This window comes from Venturia canescens, chromosome 10 (assembly GCF_019457755.1).
Source record: "Venturia canescens isolate UGA chromosome 10, ASM1945775v1, whole genome shotgun sequence".
NCBI classification, from domain to species: Eukaryota; Metazoa; Arthropoda; class Insecta; order Hymenoptera; family Ichneumonidae; genus Venturia; species Venturia canescens.
This window is the reverse complement of record NC_057430.1, coordinates 7,731,674-7,751,966: the sequence shown is the minus strand read 5'-3', so window position 1 is coordinate 7,751,966 and position 20,293 is coordinate 7,731,674. Positions and strand designations below refer to the sequence as shown.

The following is a 20,293-nucleotide window of genomic DNA, read 5'->3' as shown; positions in this document are numbered from 1 at the left end:
TTTTTTGATGTGCTAACAATTTCCGTTGAAGCTCCGAGAAAAAAAAATATTGATTTTTTTGCATCACCCTAAATGTATATAGTTGTGATTCAAAACGCATTCATAACTCGAGAAATTTCTCTAACTTTTTATCAATAAAAATGAAACAATTTCATGTACGTTATTTCAAGGAGATATATTTCCGATGCAAATTAAAAATATCATATTCTACAATATTAGAGCAAATAAGACAAAATCTTTAAAACAATTGACCGCCAATTCAGAAAATTGATCTTCGAATGTGAGTTCTAACTGTAGTTGTGTAAAATTGGTTCGATGAAAATTATTCTGTTACCATGGAAAACAAATTTATGAATATTCATAAATATATGGACTCCCTCTATCAATTGTATCAATTTCGAATTTTTTCATGAGCATTTTCTTCAAGACGATCGGAAGCATGAACGAAAAAAAAATCGAAAAAATGCTGTTACCTACTGAGCGTGTTTACAGCGCCATCTGACGTATCAAATACAAACTATAATGGAGAAGGGGAAGGGATCATCGCGGACGCATCAACCAGCCGGCCGCGACACCAGCCGAACGTGGAACGGCGCGCAAAAAGAATGAAGTTTCCAATTGCCCGGAAATCATGATGCTTTGATCTAAAAACTGTACTAAAACAATACTTTAATTTGTACGATTTTAATGCATCGAGAGAACGATTCATGATTGCGAGTTTCAAACTTGATTGATTTTAATCAGACGAGAACGCGGCTATTATATGCTTTTTTTACTCGTTATGTTATAACGCGTTTGGATTTATAATTTGACTTTTCCTCTTATTTTTATATCAAAATTAATAAATTCTGAAAATAATGGTTGAGTCTCAAGTCGTGCAAGCAAGAGAATAATAATTGTCGATGGATAATCGTCTGAGGAATTTTATTGTCGTCTTTCTCAGTGCTTCGTTGCGCGATGCGAATGGCCTCGGTAACATGGCTGCTGACCACCGAATATAAGAGCACGGTTCATATACGTGGGAAGGGAACTTGTGTGTGTGTGTGTGTGTTCTAATCTAAATTTGCCCAGCGTTGATACTATATTTTGCTTGCGTAATTATACTTCATTCAAGATCCACTAGGATTTTCCTCGAGTCGTGAGAAAACAAGGTAAGAATAACCGGAAGTACAAGAGTCTTTCAACTATGATGCCACTGTGTTTATGTTAGAGGTTAAACATTTATTCTTCCTATATGTATACATATGTATGTGCACATCTCCAAAAGTATTGAGCCGAATAAATGTAGAAAGAAATATAAAGTAGAAAAACTCGAATGAGTTTTCCAACATATCGAAAAATTTATAAAAAAAACTCATAAAAAACATTGTTTTGATCTCGTCATTGCCTTGTTTTTGATATTTTGACGCGCGTTCAATATATCAACGTCACTGTGCTCAACCAAAAATAATGCTCCCCCCATCTGTAAACATGTCAAACTACTCAAATATCATTGTTAAAGTTTCACTTATTTGTTGCACTGATTAATCCGAATTAATAATAGATTTGAACTTTAGTAGAAAACAGACGACGTTTCATCCCTCAATCTATTGAGCGAGGTTTCACTAATAAACAAAAAAAACATGTAGAAAACAATAGAACGAGCGTGAAATTAACGTAAAATCTAGAGCTGAGATTTTTCTTTTTTACGGTACACAATATACGAAATGCCACCGAACAAAGAAACAAACTTGCCAAAACACAAAACTCCTCGACTAAATTCGCGCAGATTTTGTTGGGATTTGGCCAAAAAATCTTCCGACTTCACAAACGTCGCGTTCAAATTTAGAATTGTGGAGTTTCCAAAACAGTTTTTATATGACAGTTCTGTTAAGGATACGACAGGAAAACATCCTCTTTGCGATCTTTTGTCCAATCATTCAATTTTTTAAAATGAATCTTGCAACTGAAGAAATTTGGGCAAGAATTTCTGCCGTCTTACAGAACAGAGTGACAAACAATTGTAGAATGTAATAGTTTCTTCTGACCAATTATAATTATTGCAATTTCAAATTCAGCTGTGGAAGCTCTTCAATTAATGATCATAATCAAATGAATATTGTAAAAATATCAATTAAAATAACACGATAACAAGTTTTAATGATCAAATAAAACATAGTTTTACAATCAAAATAACAAATAGATATTGATTGAATACAAAAACCAGAAAACAAGTTTGTACGTTTAGTACAATTCTTTCGCAGGTGCAGGTCTAAAATGAGTACAAAACGAAGCAAATCGCTTTCCCCTGAGCCATCCGGAAGCAAAGAATACAAAAGAACAAAGGTAGAGAAAGACGAAGAAGATTGCAATGTCAATTCCGGATCATCGAAGGGTAATCTTCTTGACTTTTCGGATGATGTCCTCCTTCATATTATGGAATATCTCTATCCACAAGACTTGATGGCGCTGAGTCTGTAAGTTTTCTGAAAAACCATTGTACATTGAGAATTCACATTTTCAAATTTTTTTTCTTCTCAAATATACTTTCAATCGTTCGATGGACCATTGCTAGGAATAAAAAATCATAATTGACTTTGATTTGAGTATAACATTAGTACATTCTTATTTGTCAAAAAATTAGTTTGATTTATTATGGATATTAATAATATTATCGATTTATATGGATGTGACATCTCTTGTCAGAATAGTCACAGTCACGTTTTCCCTACTACGATACTGTAACGAAACTGTACAAGGACCAAAAAAAGTGGTACCGAAGATTCAATTTATATTTTACACGATTTTAATCAATATTTTTAGTGGTTCCACTAATTTCAATAAGTATCCCATTCATTTTAGTTGAAGTATGTTCATGCGTGGTTTTAAACATTGAATAACGATAAGTTAGAAACTAATGTGGCTTTGATTTAACCATTGGTATCAATTAGATTGAGGAATTCTTTTCCAGGTGCTGCAAAAGGCTTGACAGAGTCTGTCATGACCGAACATTATGGAGAATCATAGATTGTCGTCACGCAACATTGGCTACGCAAGATTTAGACAAATATATCAAGTTCCTTCAACATTCAACAACGCAAATTGCGGTACGAGGCGATCTCGAAACAAAAACAGAGTTTGGCCTAGATTTTCTTAAAAAAGTTAACAAAGTTTGCTCGAATCTCAAAGAATTGATCATCGAGGATTGCAGGATCAATACTCAAGAGGTAAAACTGATTAACTGGTTTTTTGTGCATCGTTATTGAGTAATTATAGGCTATCCAATTGAAGATAAATCTCATAAATTACAGAAGGAAAATTTACTAACAGAAATTATAATTGGATAGGGTCATATAATATTTTAATATAATAAAGTCAATAAACTTCGATAAAGTGAATTCGGGTATTCATCTATATTTGTGGAAATATAATTGGGGAAAATATCCAAAGATGTATGGAATAAATGGATCAAGTGTTCAGAAAATTTTGTAGGCTTGAATTAAGCAAACGAAAGTTACGCATAATCGGCGGTATGGTGATCATTAAAATCACAAGAAAACTTAATTTTACGAAAAACAGTGGGACGAATGGTAGTGAAAGAAATAATAATTGGATTGCAATAATTAGCTGGGAAAAGATTTTTCTAACACTGATCTCCTGTTGGCAGATACAAATATGCAGTTTTCCAGAAAGGATCGAGAAATTCTCGTTGAAAGGATGCGATCTTTACAATATCACGTCGAATAGGACCTACCTCTTTAAAATAAATATTCACATGGAAAGTCTTACTGTGAGAACAAAATGAGAACAATAACAGTTCCAATATGAACAAGGAACCAACATTTTATTGCGAATTACAATTGTAATTCATTGTTGTAGTGTTTAATTCTGAGTCGCTGTGCATGGGTGACGTCACATTCGCTGTTGGTACTTAGTAAAATTCCGAATCTCAAAGAACTCAGGTTGGACTCTTGTGAAGGTCTTTCAGAGTGCGTCGCTTACGCGAGTTTGGCTACAAGATTTGGCTTCAGAACTCTCGAGGTAATCAACAAATTCAATCTGAACAAAATTTCATAGCAATTGAGTTGAGTGAAAAATATTCATAGAGTGTTGAAATTTTTAAAAGATTTTCCGACATTTTTTCTCGTCGATTACCATTTTTCAACATTTTTTCATTCACATGATTGTATTTTTGGCAGAATTTGACGTATTTACATATGTAAAAAACGAAAATGTGCGTTTTTTTATGGTCTTTCCGAAAAAAATAAATTTAGATTTTATTAAACAAGTTGAACGTCCGTTTCAGGGAGAAATATTGAAAAATATATTTTTCCTCGAGAAAAGACAATTGTTATTTTATTTTTTTAAATTTCTCCGAATTGTGTATACGAAAAACGAATTTTTGGTATTTTTTCAATCAACGAGAAAAGAAAATGTCAGAAAATGTTTCAAAAATTTTCACACTCGGTGAATATTTTTCAATCGAATAAATTAACTTTATTTCTCAAAACTGTTTGTGGAATTTTTTCTTTTTTTTACTGGCTGAAGTGACATGGAATGCTCCATATATATTGAAAATCGCGAAAAGTGATATTCAAAATTGTCAACGATGAATATGATTGAAGAATTTACATATTTTTAGTCCTGTCATCAAACACTGTGTGCTTCATATTCTGCAATATATTAATAATTGGAAAATTGATCGATACTTTCTTTAAAACAGATATTAGATTTACGAGACACCTTATTAGGGGACAGCGAGATTTGTTGCTTTAGTAGTACAGTAACCCTGACTCATATCTACCTTGAATGTCCTTCAAAATTGATACGCCGGCGGATACGCCGTCATAATCGCATTCACGAAGGGGATCATAATAATTTCGATGGTGAACCAGTTTATGAAGACCCCAATCTTGTACAGGTAAATGCTGATCAACTTGTACGAATGAGAAAAATGGTTTCAACTCATCTTTGTGATTTTTTTATTCAGTAAGCTATTTCCTGGCTCATCAACTATCACATTTTTTTGATTATTGGTTCAATAAAAATATATCATTTACTAAAAATTGAATGAATCTGGAATTGGGAAATAATTTGCAAAAGCTAAAAAATTCCTTAAATAATACCTTCTTTCTTTTTAATTGATGAATGATTGGCTCAAATACTGTTGAATTTTCAAATTGGTGTAATACTGATCAATCCAACGTTCTTTTAGTATGTAGTAGAAGATGAATTGCAATTTGACGACTTGGAACGTTGTCTAATATCTGACAGAGCGGTCTGCGCCCTTGGACCAAGTTCAGGTAACCGACGTGTCATATTCCATCCTGTGAGGGATGCTGTCGAATATCAGCAGGATGGTTTGTTCGAGGAGGCTGGATGGATCTCCATGCATCCAAACCTCAAAACCCTTGTTGTGAGGTGAGACAAAATTTTCATCGATTCTCACTCATTTCGGAGTCATATTTTTATAAAAAATTTTATTGTCTTCCCATCTAATATAACAAATTCAAAAATTTCTATACCTTATAACTGTACAATTTGTCAACGTATGGTTATTGAAATCCACCGGGATAAGCAACAATATAAATAAAATGAAATTCCTTCTTTTTCCATTATTGCTTAAGATTGCGTAAATAATGAAGAGTTCTTGAGAAATTTATTCGGACGTTTAACTCTTCCACTCACAAATTTTGTATCAACGAAAATAAACATACGTTGACTTGAATTCACGATATCGCATTAAAATTTGTTCATACTAGATTGGATGCATGAAATTAGAATGAAAATAAATGATTAATATATTATTTTATACGAGAAAATGAGCGATACGCATTTTTTTGAAAATCAAATATCAAATTGGAGTAATGGAAATGATGCATTATTGCAGGAATTATTCACGAGTGACAAATCAAAGTCTCGTATATTTGGCTGTGAACGCGAATAGCCTCGAACTTTTGGACGTGACTGGGACCGCGGTGACGAAGGAAGGAATTTTGACTTTCAAAAATGCAAGGCCTAACGTCACCATTATATCCTCGTTCAACGAGGAGTGATAATTTTAAAAAATACGCTAATAAAAATGCAAACAAATATTAAACCTCCGGAACAAACTGCAATGTAAGGAGATTCGATGAAACTTTGTTAATTTTTATGCAGACGATGTACAACCTTAAAATCATTCTCGAGGAGCCCAAGAAATTGCGAGCCATTTAGGGTTGAATATCGTGAATGATTGACGGTATTTAAGTCGTTGCGAGAAGACTCGTTAATTTTTTTCTTTTTTTATAATTTTATATATGTTTTTTTTTATCAGTTGAGTGCAAAATATTCCGTCGCCATTTATTTCGATGGCGAAATCGAGTTGTTAATATAATTAAAATCTCTCGGATTTTATATAAATGTTCTATGAGTAATGCTCTAATTTATGCTTTGACAACGAAAAATTTAGCACATAGTGTACGTGAGACTTTAGTATAAATTTTTACGAAAAAAATTGTGTCGATTCACATAATCATGAAAAGTTCATTTTTTCTTTCGTCCTTCGAGATAATATTCCAAGCGTACGAACTTTAGTCTTAGATTTTTTCTGTTCGAATTCTGATTGCGTTCTTCCGGGCTCTGTCATGCTTGAGACTACTCCCAAGGTTGAGTCACTGATATACGACGAATTTTGACACTAATTGTATTATTATTGCTATTAATTTAACTTCGTGATACGCTATTCAATGTTTCAAATGTATAAGGAATTGTATTGCAAAGAAACGAGACTGTCGATGATAAGAGATTACATGTTTACTATCCTCTAATTCTACGATTCTTCCGTTTTTCTTTTCAACGCTAGCTCGAATCATTAAATTTTTTATCACCTTCTATAACTCTATGGAAATGCTTGAACAAAAAGGAAGCATTTATTTGTAAGTGGATCAGTTTTTCAGATCTTGAATAATATTTTATTGCTTTAGATATATGCATCAGAAAAAAAACACATTCAAAAGATTCACGTGAAAAGCGATTGTCATTTTTTTTACGATGTCAAATAACCGACATTGAATCATGCAGTGGCTCAGAAGAACGTCAACTTTATTAAGAGGATTATTAAAACCCAAAAAACTTCAGGTACGTGCGTCTTGTTATGAAAAAAGCGATATGAACGATGATATTGAAAAATTTGCTTTCTTGTAGGCGAGCAGTTTCAAAGTATCATGGCGAAATGGACATTCTGAATCGAGTCTCAAAGGACACTTGGACGTTCCGGAAAGTCCGTTGGAATTTGTCGACCTGAAAAATGGGATGAGATTAATTTGCGAGTGCAAGGATTCTTGCGTAACTACCGTAGGGTTCCTCGTTCCAGCCGGATCGATGCACGAACGACCGGATGAACGCGGTGCTTCGTTGTTCATGGAACATTTGTTATTTAGAGTGAGTTTTAAACTCAGCAACGCTCAAATTTCGTATATTCAGTACTGCCTCTTCATATGTGACAGTTTTTCAACGTTTTATGATACATAAAACGTAAACGCTCTACAAAATTTCATCACAAAAAATACTCATCCAGACTTCCGATAAAGGATTGATTGACGATAATGGAAACCCCTATTTTTTTCGAAAAATCACTGAGTTGAAAAATCACCGAATTGTCAAAGCAATTATTGTATTAGCACTAGGCTTGAAATATTTATCAACGTCTTCGCTAATGATTACACAGCGAACTCGATGCCGAACTCGAGAAGAAATTGCGGAGATTCTCGATCGAACTGGAGCTAAATTGAGTGCATTAGCAATGCGCGATATGTTTCTTTTTTATGGAACGATACCTTCGCACGATGTCGCGGTAATTGTAGAATTAATGGTCGACGTAATCCTCAACGGAATTACGTGTAAGTTGAAATTTCGAATTCCGTTGAAATAGTTAACCGAACGAAGCTTCGTTTCAATTGGGCTAGATAAAAAAAAAACAAAAATTAAATAATTTTTAGTATAATTTCAATACATCGAATAGTTTTTTTCACAGGTGACGAAGACGTTGTTGCCGAACGATGTATTTTATTGCGAGAACTTTGCGAAATGGAAACAGATTATGAGAGGGTTGTCATGGATTATCTTCCGACGTTGGCGTATCAGGGCACTGAGCTTGGGAAAAGTGTTTATCCTGAAACTTGTGTGATTGAGTGAGTCCAAAAAATATAAAAATATGTAGTAATAAACAATGGACATGGAGAGTATTAAATATTCGTTACAAATAAATACAACACGATGAGTCAAAATATATAAAACAATAGAATATTCTATTTTTGCTTCCTCATAGAGGAAGCTATGTGATGAAAATTTTGTTTTTCCAGTTTTCAATGTCAATGTTCTCAAAATGTCCCAAAACATTGAAAATTCATATCTAGAAGAAATGTCCGGATGTGTGCGTGCGTGTGTACGTGCGTGCGTGTGTATGGCACTGCAAAATTAAAACGCTTATAACTCGGAAACGGTTTGAGATACAGGGCTACCATTTTGCACAGATGTTAATCTATACAAGCTCTTCATTCTTGGATAATTTTGTCAGAATTTGTAAAAAATTACGAATCCTACGACGTTTTGAAATTTTCATAAAAAGGGTGTCGACGCTCTAACTTTCGAAAATTTTAAGATTTATTAATAATTTTTTTTTTTATAAATAGACCATCATAATAGGAAGGTTGGTATTGAATTTGGGGAATATCGGTTGAGCGGTTTAAATTTTATGATTTTTGGAATTATACGAAAAAATGAGTTTTTCAAAAAATCGTCTAACCGGCTTCAATTTTTGGAAATTTTGTAAGATATTGTGTACAAGTCTGTACTTCCTCTATACTTTCCAGCAAAGTTGTCGGAATTATTTAATTTCAATGTAAATAGAAAAACGATGAAAATTGAAAGTTGCAAACTGTTTTTTCTGATGGCTCGTCATTTAGTTTTCTTTTTTATGAATTTAAACAAAGAGATAAATTAAAGTTCGTAAAAGAAGGTAGAAAAAATACATTATTTCCTTGTATACAAAAAAAATGCTGCAAATAAAAATTTGCACATTGCTTCCTCAAGACGGTCAAGATGCACGATGCTCAAAGCTTCCTCTATGAGGAAGCCAAAATGAAAAATATAGCATACCTCATAGAGTAAGCTTTGAGCATCGTGCATCTTGACCATCTTGAGGAAGCAATTTGCAAATTTTAATTTTCAGCATTTTGTTCTTTGGCTAAAGAAAGGTCTGACTGAATGAAATAATATCCAGGAACATGACGGTAGATACGATTGAGAGTTTTCGGACGCGTCTCTTCCAGCCAAGTTTAATGACAATGATTTCGACGGGTGGAACGTCTTTTACGGACATTCAGAATTTAGCCAGTGAATATTTCGTGGGCACGAGTCAAGATAACTGTCCGATCGAAGGTCAATGCACTCCAAAGGATTATCTATGTTCACCCTGTTTCCGGTACACCGGTAAATTCGAGAAAAAAATTCATTCCTCAAACAAGGCAAAAAAATAACGAATTGAACGCTCTGCTTTCTCTCTAAACAACGCCAAAACTGCTTCGGTGCTGGTGTTAACATTTGCCTAGGCAAATATAGAATGCCGGCTTCATATTCATCAAGACGAAACAATTTTGACTAATTTCAAAATCCAATAGAACGATTGGATCACGATAATGAATTGTAACTGATAGTTCAAGCTCTGGTACTCAATGCTACAAAAGTCAGATGAAATTTATCTGAAAAGACAATTTTTAACGAGTATTATTATCTATAGACATTTGAATTCCCTGAACTTAATGATACCAATGATGTCTCTAGAATTATAATACCGAAGCGACTAATTAATTTTTGTTTCTGTTGAACTGTTTATAAAAAAAAAAAAAAAAAAAAAAAATAGGTAGCGATCTCCGATTCCGTGACGATGATGTATCTCTTGGTCATGTGGCAGTTGCGGTTGAAGGACCAGGACACTTGGATTGTGAGGATCATTGTACGCTTACGGTTGCTAAAGAAATCGTCGGATTCTGGGACTTGACATTTGGCAAGAATCATTTACGTTGAACATAAATTTGCGAACACAACACTCAGACAGAGAAAATCATATTTTCGAGGCGATTACAAATCATTGGAATTTTTTGTCCAATTTATTGAGTCGTATATTCACTGTGTGGAAAAGACAGGTATTTTTTGGCACCCTGAAGTTTCTAGGGTTCATGTTTAAGACTCTGAACGTGGCTACACGTAATGTAAAAAACTTTAATATTTGTGAAATTCTGTATTGGAAAGTTTCAGAGGTTTGCTGATTACGTAATTAAATTTGATATTTCGATATTTAAAATGGTAGGCCACATAACAAGATTTGGTATTCCAAGATTTTTTGGGAATTAATTCAGTGATTATAAGCTCCATAATATTGCAACCCACCATGGAAAATGAGGAAGCTCAGATTGGTAAACTCCAACGTAGAAAGTATAGTTGGATTCGGATAAACGATTACACTCTCAGATTTTCTTGATAAATAATAGCAAAAACTTCCCAGTTCAACAAAAGTTCATGCTGTAAACTTGTTATATCTTCTTTTGATAGTTTCAATCGATACTAAAATTTTTGTCGATCACATTGCTGTTCAGTGCAGTAGGATAATCGAGGGTTTAATAAGTTCCAAAAAAATTCGAACTAGAACTCAAAGCTTGAGGCGACAAGTGAGACCTAATTAAAATCCCAACTGGGTCTTTTCATGTCCGATTTACATCGAATGAAGGGGGAAAAAGTGCCTTTTGGGACTTGATTAGAATTTTACTTGTCTGCTTAAGTTCTGATTGTAACACGCCCAATAGAAACTTTTCTCAGACTTTATGATCCATTTGGGAAAGAATAAATTCTTCTTTTCGCAGTAGCCAATGCTAAAATTCAACAATTCAATGGCACGTACGATTTTTTCAATTTCGTTGGTCATTTATTTTTCTATGCTTGTGCTTGGTTTGCTTTTCTCACACGATAATCTTGAATTGACAAATAACAAAACACTTTCTTCAAAGTCGAATGAAAAAAAAATCCCCAAACGAAAGGTTTCAGTGAAAAAAAATTAGCTTACATTATTTCTGAAATTATTGCATTTTCGAAAGATCCCGAAAGAATTCTACAACTATTTTTGAAGTCTGTAAAAGAATTTCCATTCCGATTTGCACAGCAGATTCAAGGAAATTTTATTTTCTCGAAAAAATACGAATTCTGGCTATTTTCTTATATACCCCATTCGTGCAATGAAGAAATAATTGATGTTTCTAATTTCATTTTTGGATATTTATGATCTCCTAAGAGAAATTTTGACCTCAAAAATCCGATATTAGCTCTTGAAACAGCTTCATAATTAAAAGGTGGCCTACCAGTTATAGGAGTACCGTGGTAGTATCTTGCTTAAGGTATAACTGGATGGATAACTGGACCAAAAATTATATCTGATTGAAATTTCCGTACTTCGTGATGCAATAATAAAAATCTGAAAAAATTCAAAAACATTTGCAAAGCTATGAACAACAATTATCAATAATAATATTGCCCAAAAGTTAATAACAAATTGTTTGAACAATTAATTATTCAATAATTTTGCGGTGACCTATTGTTTTTTTTTACGAATCAAATGTGTGTATTTTTCCGAATGCTCATGAATTTTTTCCGAATTTTTGTGGATTTTTGAAGTTTCTTGAAAAAATTTTGAAAAACATTTTAAAAAATTTGAATTTTGGATATGTTTTAGAAGACATATTTAGCATCAGTTTTGAAAAGTCTCATGGTTACTGGATCAAAAATGTACAAATAGAGCCACTTAAAAAATTTAAAAAAGGGAATTTCAAAAATCCACGAAAATTCTGAAAAAAATTATGAGCATTCAGAAAAATGCGCACATTCGATTCGTAAAAAAAAACAAGGGTTTACTATAAAATTGTTAAAAAATTATTTATTTAAACAATTTATTAATAACTTTTGCGCAATATTATTGTTGATAATTGTAGTTCATAACTTTCCAAATGTTGCTGAATTTTTTCAGATTTTTATTGCTTCACGAAGTACGGAAATTCCGATTAGGTACAATTTATCGGCTGGGCTATCCATCCAGTAATACCTTAATTGCGAGAGAAAAACAGGGTTAATCGAAAAATAGATACACGGTTTACTCAGGCATCCTTCACATTTTGAGAAAAATAAAAGTTACACCTTCTTCTCTAACGAAAAGAGTAACCCACATTTTATTAAAATATCGAGTCTCTTCGAATAAAACGAGCAACAGGATTTTTTTGGGCTGTATGAGTCGTGCCATAGTTCAAAGGGTGAAAGGATTTCAATTTAATCGAGTTCGTACTAATGAGTTTGGAGATTAAGATGATGGATCAGTCGGTAATCACACCTCGAATTTTTGAAATTGAAACTCTTTGACATCGTTCGTCTGATTAAAATAATAAAAATGTCATCGTACGCAGCACGATCGCAAAAATCCGATGACATTTTTATTTTTTCGATCAGACGAACGATGTGGAAAAATTTCCTTTTCAAAATTTGCAGCTATCTCTCTCGCACTCACTGTTGTGATTACCGACTGATGCATCATCTTAATAAGCATATATAGCATGAATTTCGAGCTGAGAAGATGGAGGATTATAAAAAATGAAAACCTCATTTTAGGAGGCGGTAAAAATAATTCGCCGCGTCTTGCGGAATGCGCTTTCGGAACTGACATGTGTCACATGTATAAATCTTTCAACATTGGATGGGCGAATACTGGACTCTGGGGCTGCTTTTTCTCCTGTGGAAAAATGCAATTAGAAGTAACATCGTCGAATAATAAATTGAATTTATAAATAATTTGGTTAACTCTGCGTTTTCGATGGTTTCCATAAAAAAAATAGCTAAATGACCAAATCATGATCCATGTAGCTGGGACTTTTGTCAAAATTTTAGGACATGATGTGGATGGTGCAGAACGAGTGGATGCGGCTGTGTATGGAAATAACGAGTCGCGAAGTCGCTCGTGCAGTGAATCAGTGCAGAATGCGTGAACTTGTCAGAGTCAACGATTCCGTCGATCGTTTCTACGATATTGCAATTTGTCTCTATCGCCGTGGATGTTACGAACCTTTCAATCACAGAATAGCGAGATACGAGGTCAGTTTTCGAGTTTTATTCGAATTAAAGTTAAAAATTACCGGATCTCATTGAGAAAAAAAAATGATAAAGGAAAAACTTAACGTACGTTTTGAAAGCAATTTTTCGACGAACGAAAAATTAAGTTGATCTTCGAGCAGCATTCAAAAAAATGTATCGCTCAAATAAAACCATTGCTTATTCAATTTTTCTATTTCAGAGCGTAACTGCCGATAAGTTACGAGAAGTTGCGAACAAATACATATATGATCAATGCCCGGTGGTCGTGGCGGTTGGTCCAGTGGAAAATCTCTTGGATTACAATCATATTCGATCGTCCATGTATCGGATACGTTATTGAATTGTCGCCGCGCTTATAACCAAAATAATTATAACTATAACCAGCGTTATTATTAATTCAGTTTTATTGATATTCATTCGTCGATAGTGATAGATGATCGCGATGCCATTGAATAAATGATCGAGAATAATATTTTGAATAATCTTATTGTTTAAATGCATCGGTTTTGGTCAAAATGGCACTCTAAATTCTCTATTTATATATTTATATATGGGGCATATAAATATATGGGACATTTTACAAAACTGTTGCATTCCAAATCCCAGACCTCTCTTGATTCATGAGGATTTTTGACAACATTTTTTCACATAAGAAACGGGCACGTATTTTAGGATTTTTCTATGTGGCCTTTTCATCGATTTTCATATTAAAGTGAATTTTCCACTTTTTCATTCACAGCAGGTTTACACAGTTATTGAGTCTCGAAAAAAATGAATTTTTTCTAAAACTATGGGTGCATGTGCAAAATTGTTGAGCGCAAATTTTAAGTGAACGGATTTTTTTCGCAAAATGGCGCGAGTCGACTTGACAAGAATTTTTGAAACATTCTATCAACTTATCTCCAAATGAGCATCAGCAATGAATTAAAAATGCCAACCTTCGGATATGAGAGTCTGGTACAACAAACTCTCTTTTCCTCACTTGTCTTAAAACAAAAGTTTACCATAGAAAGAAAATTGTTTCATTCTCTGCCAAGCAAAAAGTCAAACTCCAGAGAACTACGAAAATCGAAAAATCCGAAAATACATTTGCTTTCTTTCTTCAGGAGTGATACATCAAAAAATCCTTCGAATAGAGGAACCATAATTTAGGAATGTCACAATAATGTGAAATATTCCATATACCTCAATCAATATGTACGCATTTCTGTTTATGCATAAATACACATGTTATGTATGGGGCATTCCACGTCAAATCAGCCACTTCATAACTTTTGGATTTTTGATTTGGTTCAAAATTTTTCAGGTTGTTATAACCATTGAAAGGAGCTCTCTTGATTTTTTCTATAATTTTTAGTCGATTGGATAATAAGTTATGATTTTTGGAAAAAAATAGAGATTTTTTTTCTTTTCCCTATAACTTTCCGAAAAATGGGCCGAATTGAACTTTTTTTTTTAAAGTTGAGTGTTCTTTTCGAAGATATTAAAAAAAAAATCATTGGTGTAGTTTTTAATCAATTTGTCGCAGTTTTAAGCAAAAAACCATTAATTTCAGGCAATAAGACAGTTTCAATTTTTTTCAAAAAATTCTCAAAAAAACTTCAACTAATCCAACGATTTTTAAGACTAGTTGCGTTATGGGATCTCATTTGGTTATATTTTTTTTCGTAATTTTGAAAAAAAAATTCACCAATAAAATCTTAGTTTTAGGCCTGGACATTCAACCAAAAGTGATGTTTCGTACGTGCAATACCATTTTGAATTATAGATCCTATTTGACTACAAGCGAAGTGTCGAATAGCAGTTCAAAAAGTTTAATAGAGAAAGTAGTCATAAACCATTGATGAGATGGAAACTATCGATGGGACAGTTCTGATCTGGCGAGATCGTTGTTGCAATCCTTTTGGGTTAAAGAGGCACTACAAAATAAACGATTTACGATCGGCATCCAAGGATGCTCAAAACCAAAAGTTTTGAAGTCGCTGATTTGACGTGGAATGCCCCGTATGTTTTCTGTGTGTATAAAGTCTTGAATATTCCCGCACTTACACCAAATATCTAGGTTGACTTAAGTTGCAATTATTACACATAGAATTTATACACAATATATTCTTTGGTCTCAAAATTTCTACTTCTCTCCTTCTCACATTCTTCACACGCTATTTCTTCTCTCCCGTATTCTTTCTATTCATTATACATTTATATACACACATGTACGTTTAAATGTAAGAATTATATCGATAAAAGGTTTACGAATCTAGCACAATAATTGTTTTTGGACATTATCCTGTTTTTCTTTTTGATACTTTTATTTTTATTTTTTTTATCAGAGAGCCACGGAATTGGCCAATTGACTCTCAAATGAATCGTACGTGAATTTAACGTTTCGTACTGTACCAGTTTTGGAACATTGTACCGATGCTACAATGAAACGAAAATAAATTTTCGAAGAAACTTCATTCTTTACGTGTGAAGATTTCATTTGCGATAAAAATTCTTTGTTACACATAAAATAATGTTGTATCCGTTCAACAGGCTTCACATTATGACCAATCTGTTTTTCTTTTGTGTCAGTCGCCTATTTACAGTAGATTTTTTTCGATGTCTTTCTCATCGATCAATTGTTATGATTCTTGACGAAATCTGGTTATTTTAAACCAAATATTAGCAAGATTTTTTACCTTGAAAAAATAAAATAAAATATGCTTTACAATTACACGATTATTCAATCGAATAATAATCAAACTCGTTTATACCGACGACCAATTGTTCGAGAATTTTTCATTTGAATTTCTCGACAATTTTATCGTTTTGCATCTTCCAAATCGAATACGAATGGAGAAAACTTTTCGGTAGATAGAAAAAGATTCTAAAAATATTGACGTTAGATTTGAAATCAAACGGAAAAATAGAACAGCGATGCTTCAATTCCGTGGCTCTTAAAGTAGTTCGGCCGTTCGTAAAAGTACGGTGGAGGTCCACTTTTTTGCGATAAATGAAAGTTTAAGGTCCCCTGATAACGGTAAGCACAGTTCCGGGGCCAAATTTTGAATCATTTCATTCACAATTTTGAGTTCTTAACATGATACCTTACGGGAGAACTCACAATAATATTATATATATTAATTGTGAAAAAGTTGTACGGTATTCGAGCTCCGAAAAAGTTTCTGTCGTGAAGAAAAATCACAGATTCCGTTTTTTTTAAAAAAAAGCATTACCTTACCGGGTTTTTAAGAAAAAAAAACATGAAAAAACTTAAGTTTTTGACGTGTCAAGAGCGGATGTCAGTCATTACGTTGGACTGCTGGTAATAGCTGATTGAACTTTGGGCAAAGTCGGAAATCGCGGAAATTTCACCAAATTTATTTTTGAGACTGGCTCGCGTGCTTTGATTCGTCTAGAAGTTTCGCTTTTTGTAACAAATTGACCAATTTTTTTTTCGATGCCATTACACAGATATAAACTTTCTTTCACACAAAAAAAATGTTCTCTAGGCTACGTGTATTTAAAGTGTCGGGCTCAATCATTATTTAGCCAAGTTTAAGCATAAATTTTATCTTTTATGATACTTTTAAAGCATTTTATTCCATTCTTGTGATAAAAATATTCACAATGTAATTGTTTATTAATTTTATTAATAATTTAGACTTCAATTTAATCAACATAAAGTAGTTGCTTACTTGACTAGTCATAGAACGGCCGAACTACTTTAACAAAAAAGAAAATATTTTCTTTCAATATTCAACGAACGTAGCGTTCGCAGATTTGAAAATTAGAACAAAACGTCGACGAAAAGGAAAAAATTAACGATACTCGAGTAATGATATAAAATATTTTTCTAGTGGAATTTTTTGAAAAAATAGTCAATAACGCGACTCAGAGATCCCGTTACATATATTCTATCTGCAATATAACAGTAACTAGTAGTACGTTATTTTTCTCCTTTCTTCTTTCCTTTGTGTGCAATTTAATCCGACTCGAAGTTTTCACCACCATTTTTTCCATCAATTTGAAGCTCGGTTTTTGCTAGATATTTTTCCGTCATTTTTAAACGACTTGGAATTTTGCCAAGACAATACTTCGTTTTTTTTGAATTTCTCTTCTCTTAAAATATATTTACATCATATTTTGTATGTTTTCAGTCTCTAGCGATTCCACATTGAACACGTGGATCACGAGTTTCTGTATTTTCCTCATTTTCTGCAAAATGATCTCTACCCCCAGACATCATTTTTTCAAACGGTCTACGCAAATTCGGGTACGTCGACAGATCGCTAGGTAAATCGCGGCGCTTCCATTAAGTTTCGTATCAAAGTACAAAACTGAAAGGGGAGGGGGGGGGGGGGGGGGGTAAGATTTCCATTGGGGGTGGAAAACAGAAAAAGAAACAGAATTGCACCCACAGTGATAAGCGCGTCCATGAATAGGTGAAAACGTAATAAAACAAAAAAAGAATTCTTTTTCGTGGTTCTCATACAACGACGATCTTGTGATTGTTGCCGTTGGGTAAGAGAACATAATAGACGCGCTTCCCCTTATCTCATTGAAACTGTTGCACGTTCCCGTGGTACTGATTGTTCTCAAAGGAGGCGTGATTTTGATCGTTTCTTTCGATCACGCTTTGTATCTCGACGACCGGAGATTCAATGTTGGTTTGAGTGTTTCCGGGAGTCGGAGCTTCCGCGGTTTCAGTTGCATTTGTCCCTTGTTGTTGTTGTTGCTGTTGTTGTTGTTGTTGTTGCTGCTGTTGTTGTTGCTGCTGCTGCTGCTGCTGTTGCTGGGTGTTTGAATTGGCCGAATTAGGTTTCGATCTATGGCGCAACTTGTGAGTTGTCAAATATTGTTTGACGGAAAAAGCTTTATGGCAAAGATCGCATTTGTAAGGCAGAGGATCCTGAACTCCGGCCCCGTCCATGATGCTAGGTGCGTGGGTAGTAAGGTGCATGAGATAGTAATGCTTAACGACGAAAGATTTTCCGCAGGTCTCGCAGATATAGGGCCCGGAAACCCCGTGAGTTTTTCGGTGTTTGTGGAGATTGTCCTTGCGGGAGAAGCTCTTACCGCACATTTCGCATTCGTGCATCTTTTGGCCAGTGTGGGAGACCGAATGTCGGACCAAATGTTCTTTGCGGCTGAAAGCTTTGGTGCAAGTGGTACAGACGTAAGGACGTTCGCCGGTATGTAATTTACGGTGTTGGAACAAGTGTTCTTTTCGTTTGAACGGCTTGCCGCAAATGTCGCAGCTGAAACAGTTCCCATTGCTGGGGGCCGTCTCCTCTTTCATGTCGGAAACGTCGCTGATCATCGGCGACGAAGGGCATTGGTGCCCGTTAAGCTCGTTCAAAGTTTCGAAACTTTTGCCACAATCGGCGCAAACCTCCCCTCTGCTCGTTTGACAGATAGCCGCTGGATTAACGGTGATGAGAGGGGTAGGATCCGGACATGAACGTATACGTAGAAATTCCGATATTTGTCCTATCGAATTTCTCGTTATCGCGTCCTCGGACGAATTCGTTTTTATGTAGTCTTTAAAATCTTTGACGTCATCGCGTTGGGTCGCCTGTGGTGTCAGGCCAAGACTAAGAAATACTTCTGGCGACGCCTGAACTGTCGTGTAAGTTTGCACAGTTTCCGAAGGTGATCCTATGTTTTGCGATTCGGCCTCGACTTTCAGTGTTATTTGTTGACTTTGATCAGTCACGACCTCGCTCTTCAGCAGAACGTTATTGTTTTGGTGCTGCATTATTTGTTGATTAGCCTGCTGCTGTTGATGCTGCTGTTGTTGCTGGTGTTGTTCCTGGGGCGTCAACTGAACCTGCTGCTTTTCGATTTGTTGTAATTGCTGTCGCTGCTGCTTGTCGAATTCTCGTTGCTGTCTGTGCAGCTGCTGAATTTGTTGGTTCAGCTGTTGTGCCTGACCTTGCTGACTCACAACCGTGCCTTGATTCCCCTGCTGAACGATCTGCGACTGTTGAATCACCTGCTGAGTTGGGACCTGCCTCGCACTCTGTATCTGCTGATTCATTTGACTTTGGCTCTGAATTTGATTTTGCACTTGATGCATTTGACCTTGGCTCTGTTGCTGCTGCTGCTGCTGCTGCTGCTGAGAATCATTCAACCGTGTTTGACCATGAGCTGAATTATCCTGCGGAGATACTTGCTGTGACGTCTGTTGCTGGTAGCTGTAGTGTGTCTCCGCTGTTGCTTCTACTACAGCTGATGCTACGCCTCCTGGTTGCATCTAAGTATTTGAAAAAATTGGCTTTATTTGAACACTAACTTGACTCGACAGCTCGACAGATTTCTTATTTCTCAATTTGAATAAGTAAAGGATCCTCTCGAGGGTAGCAAATACTGGTGAAATTTTCGATTACCTCACGTCTATCGTACACGACCACTTGTGATTCATCAAATTCTTATTTGTGGTTTTAACCTTTAGGGTATCTAGGCATCTTCAGGGCAAATTTTTTACGACTTACGACTTTACGATTTTTACGATCAAAACACATTTTAAACGAATCGATCAAAATTCCTGTCATTTTTAAAAAAACTTTGCTAGGTTACTTAACTCATTGTAAGTTTCGATTTTTTTTCTAAATCGTCATTTACAAAGGTAAGCAAGAGGAAGAAAACTGCAAGAATGTTGATCAATGACTTTGAAATTCCAGCAATATAAAGAAAACTTTGACATGAGTACTAAATGGGAAATGAGTACTAGATAACAAACGTAATTATTTTAGAATTTCTAAACTCTATATTGAACATTCCTGAAAGGTATTGAAATGAATTTTTAAGATTCCATGAGTTGTAATATCTTTACAGTAATTACATTATTGTACAACAATATCTAACTGACGCATATTCTTTGAAAAGTTTACTTGATGAATAACTTGATAAATAGGTTGTAGTTTCAAGCCTTGCATGATCATTGTCCTATGTCATTATCGCTGCCTTGATAATGCAAATCGTGATGATTGCAAACATTTGTAATACACTTAAATACTATACAGCCTCCACCCAAAAGCTTCAAACTTGTTTCCATAGATTTTTTCTATCCCCAACTCAAAAAAGTTTGTCTAGCTCAAGAATGAACAGATATTGATAAAAAAATTTGAACAAGATTATCAATATCTACAAAGTCACCTCTTAA

At 34.5% G+C, this 20,293-nt stretch overlaps 3 protein-coding genes across 5 annotated transcripts in view; 2 read left to right on the top strand and 1 right to left on the bottom strand.

Moving 5' to 3' along the window:
* Nucleotides 1-649: 649 nt before the first annotated feature.
* On the top strand, nucleotides 650-6,762 carry LOC122416945 (uncharacterized). 3 transcript variants are annotated; one of them, XM_043430112.1, is made up of 8 exons: nucleotides 650-1,151; nucleotides 2,244-2,456; nucleotides 2,951-3,206; nucleotides 3,647-3,769; nucleotides 3,859-4,020; nucleotides 4,703-4,900; nucleotides 5,195-5,400; nucleotides 5,870-6,762. In XM_043430112.1, exons 2-8 carry the CDS (start codon nucleotides 2,257-2,259, stop codon nucleotides 6,033-6,035), a joined length of 1,311 nt encoding a protein of 436 aa, XP_043286047.1. In that variant the 5' UTR covers nucleotides 650-1,151; nucleotides 2,244-2,256; the 3' UTR covers nucleotides 6,036-6,762. The 3 variants fall into 3 exon arrangements, with proteins under 3 accessions (XP_043286047.1, XP_043286048.1, XP_043286045.1); XM_043430113.1 differs by lacking the exon at nucleotides 650-1,151 and adding an exon at nucleotides 1,499-1,690; XM_043430110.1 differs by lacking the exon at nucleotides 650-1,151 and adding an exon at nucleotides 1,758-2,009.
* Nucleotides 6,763-6,941: 179 nt separating this feature from the next.
* LOC122416946 (cytochrome b-c1 complex subunit 1, mitochondrial-like) lies at nucleotides 6,942-13,615 on the top strand. Its single transcript, XM_043430114.1, has 9 exons — nucleotides 6,942-7,098; nucleotides 7,165-7,401; nucleotides 7,688-7,859; nucleotides 7,994-8,150; nucleotides 9,242-9,450; nucleotides 9,881-10,024; nucleotides 12,664-12,806; nucleotides 12,940-13,143; nucleotides 13,343-13,615. The coding sequence occupies exons 1-9, from the start codon at nucleotides 7,036-7,038 to the stop codon at nucleotides 13,481-13,483; spliced, it is 1,470 nt and encodes a 489-aa protein (XP_043286049.1). The 5' UTR covers nucleotides 6,942-7,035; the 3' UTR covers nucleotides 13,484-13,615.
* LOC122416944 (zinc finger protein 853-like) overlaps nucleotides 13,530-20,293 on the bottom strand; it is a 9,652-nt gene continuing 2,888 nt past the window's right edge. The window contains exon 4 of the mRNA XM_043430109.1: nucleotides 13,530-19,384. Coding sequence (XP_043286044.1) covers nucleotides 17,684-19,384 — 1,701 coding nt within the window. The 3' untranslated portion in view covers nucleotides 13,530-17,683. The remainder of the gene's footprint in view (nucleotides 19,385-20,293) is intronic.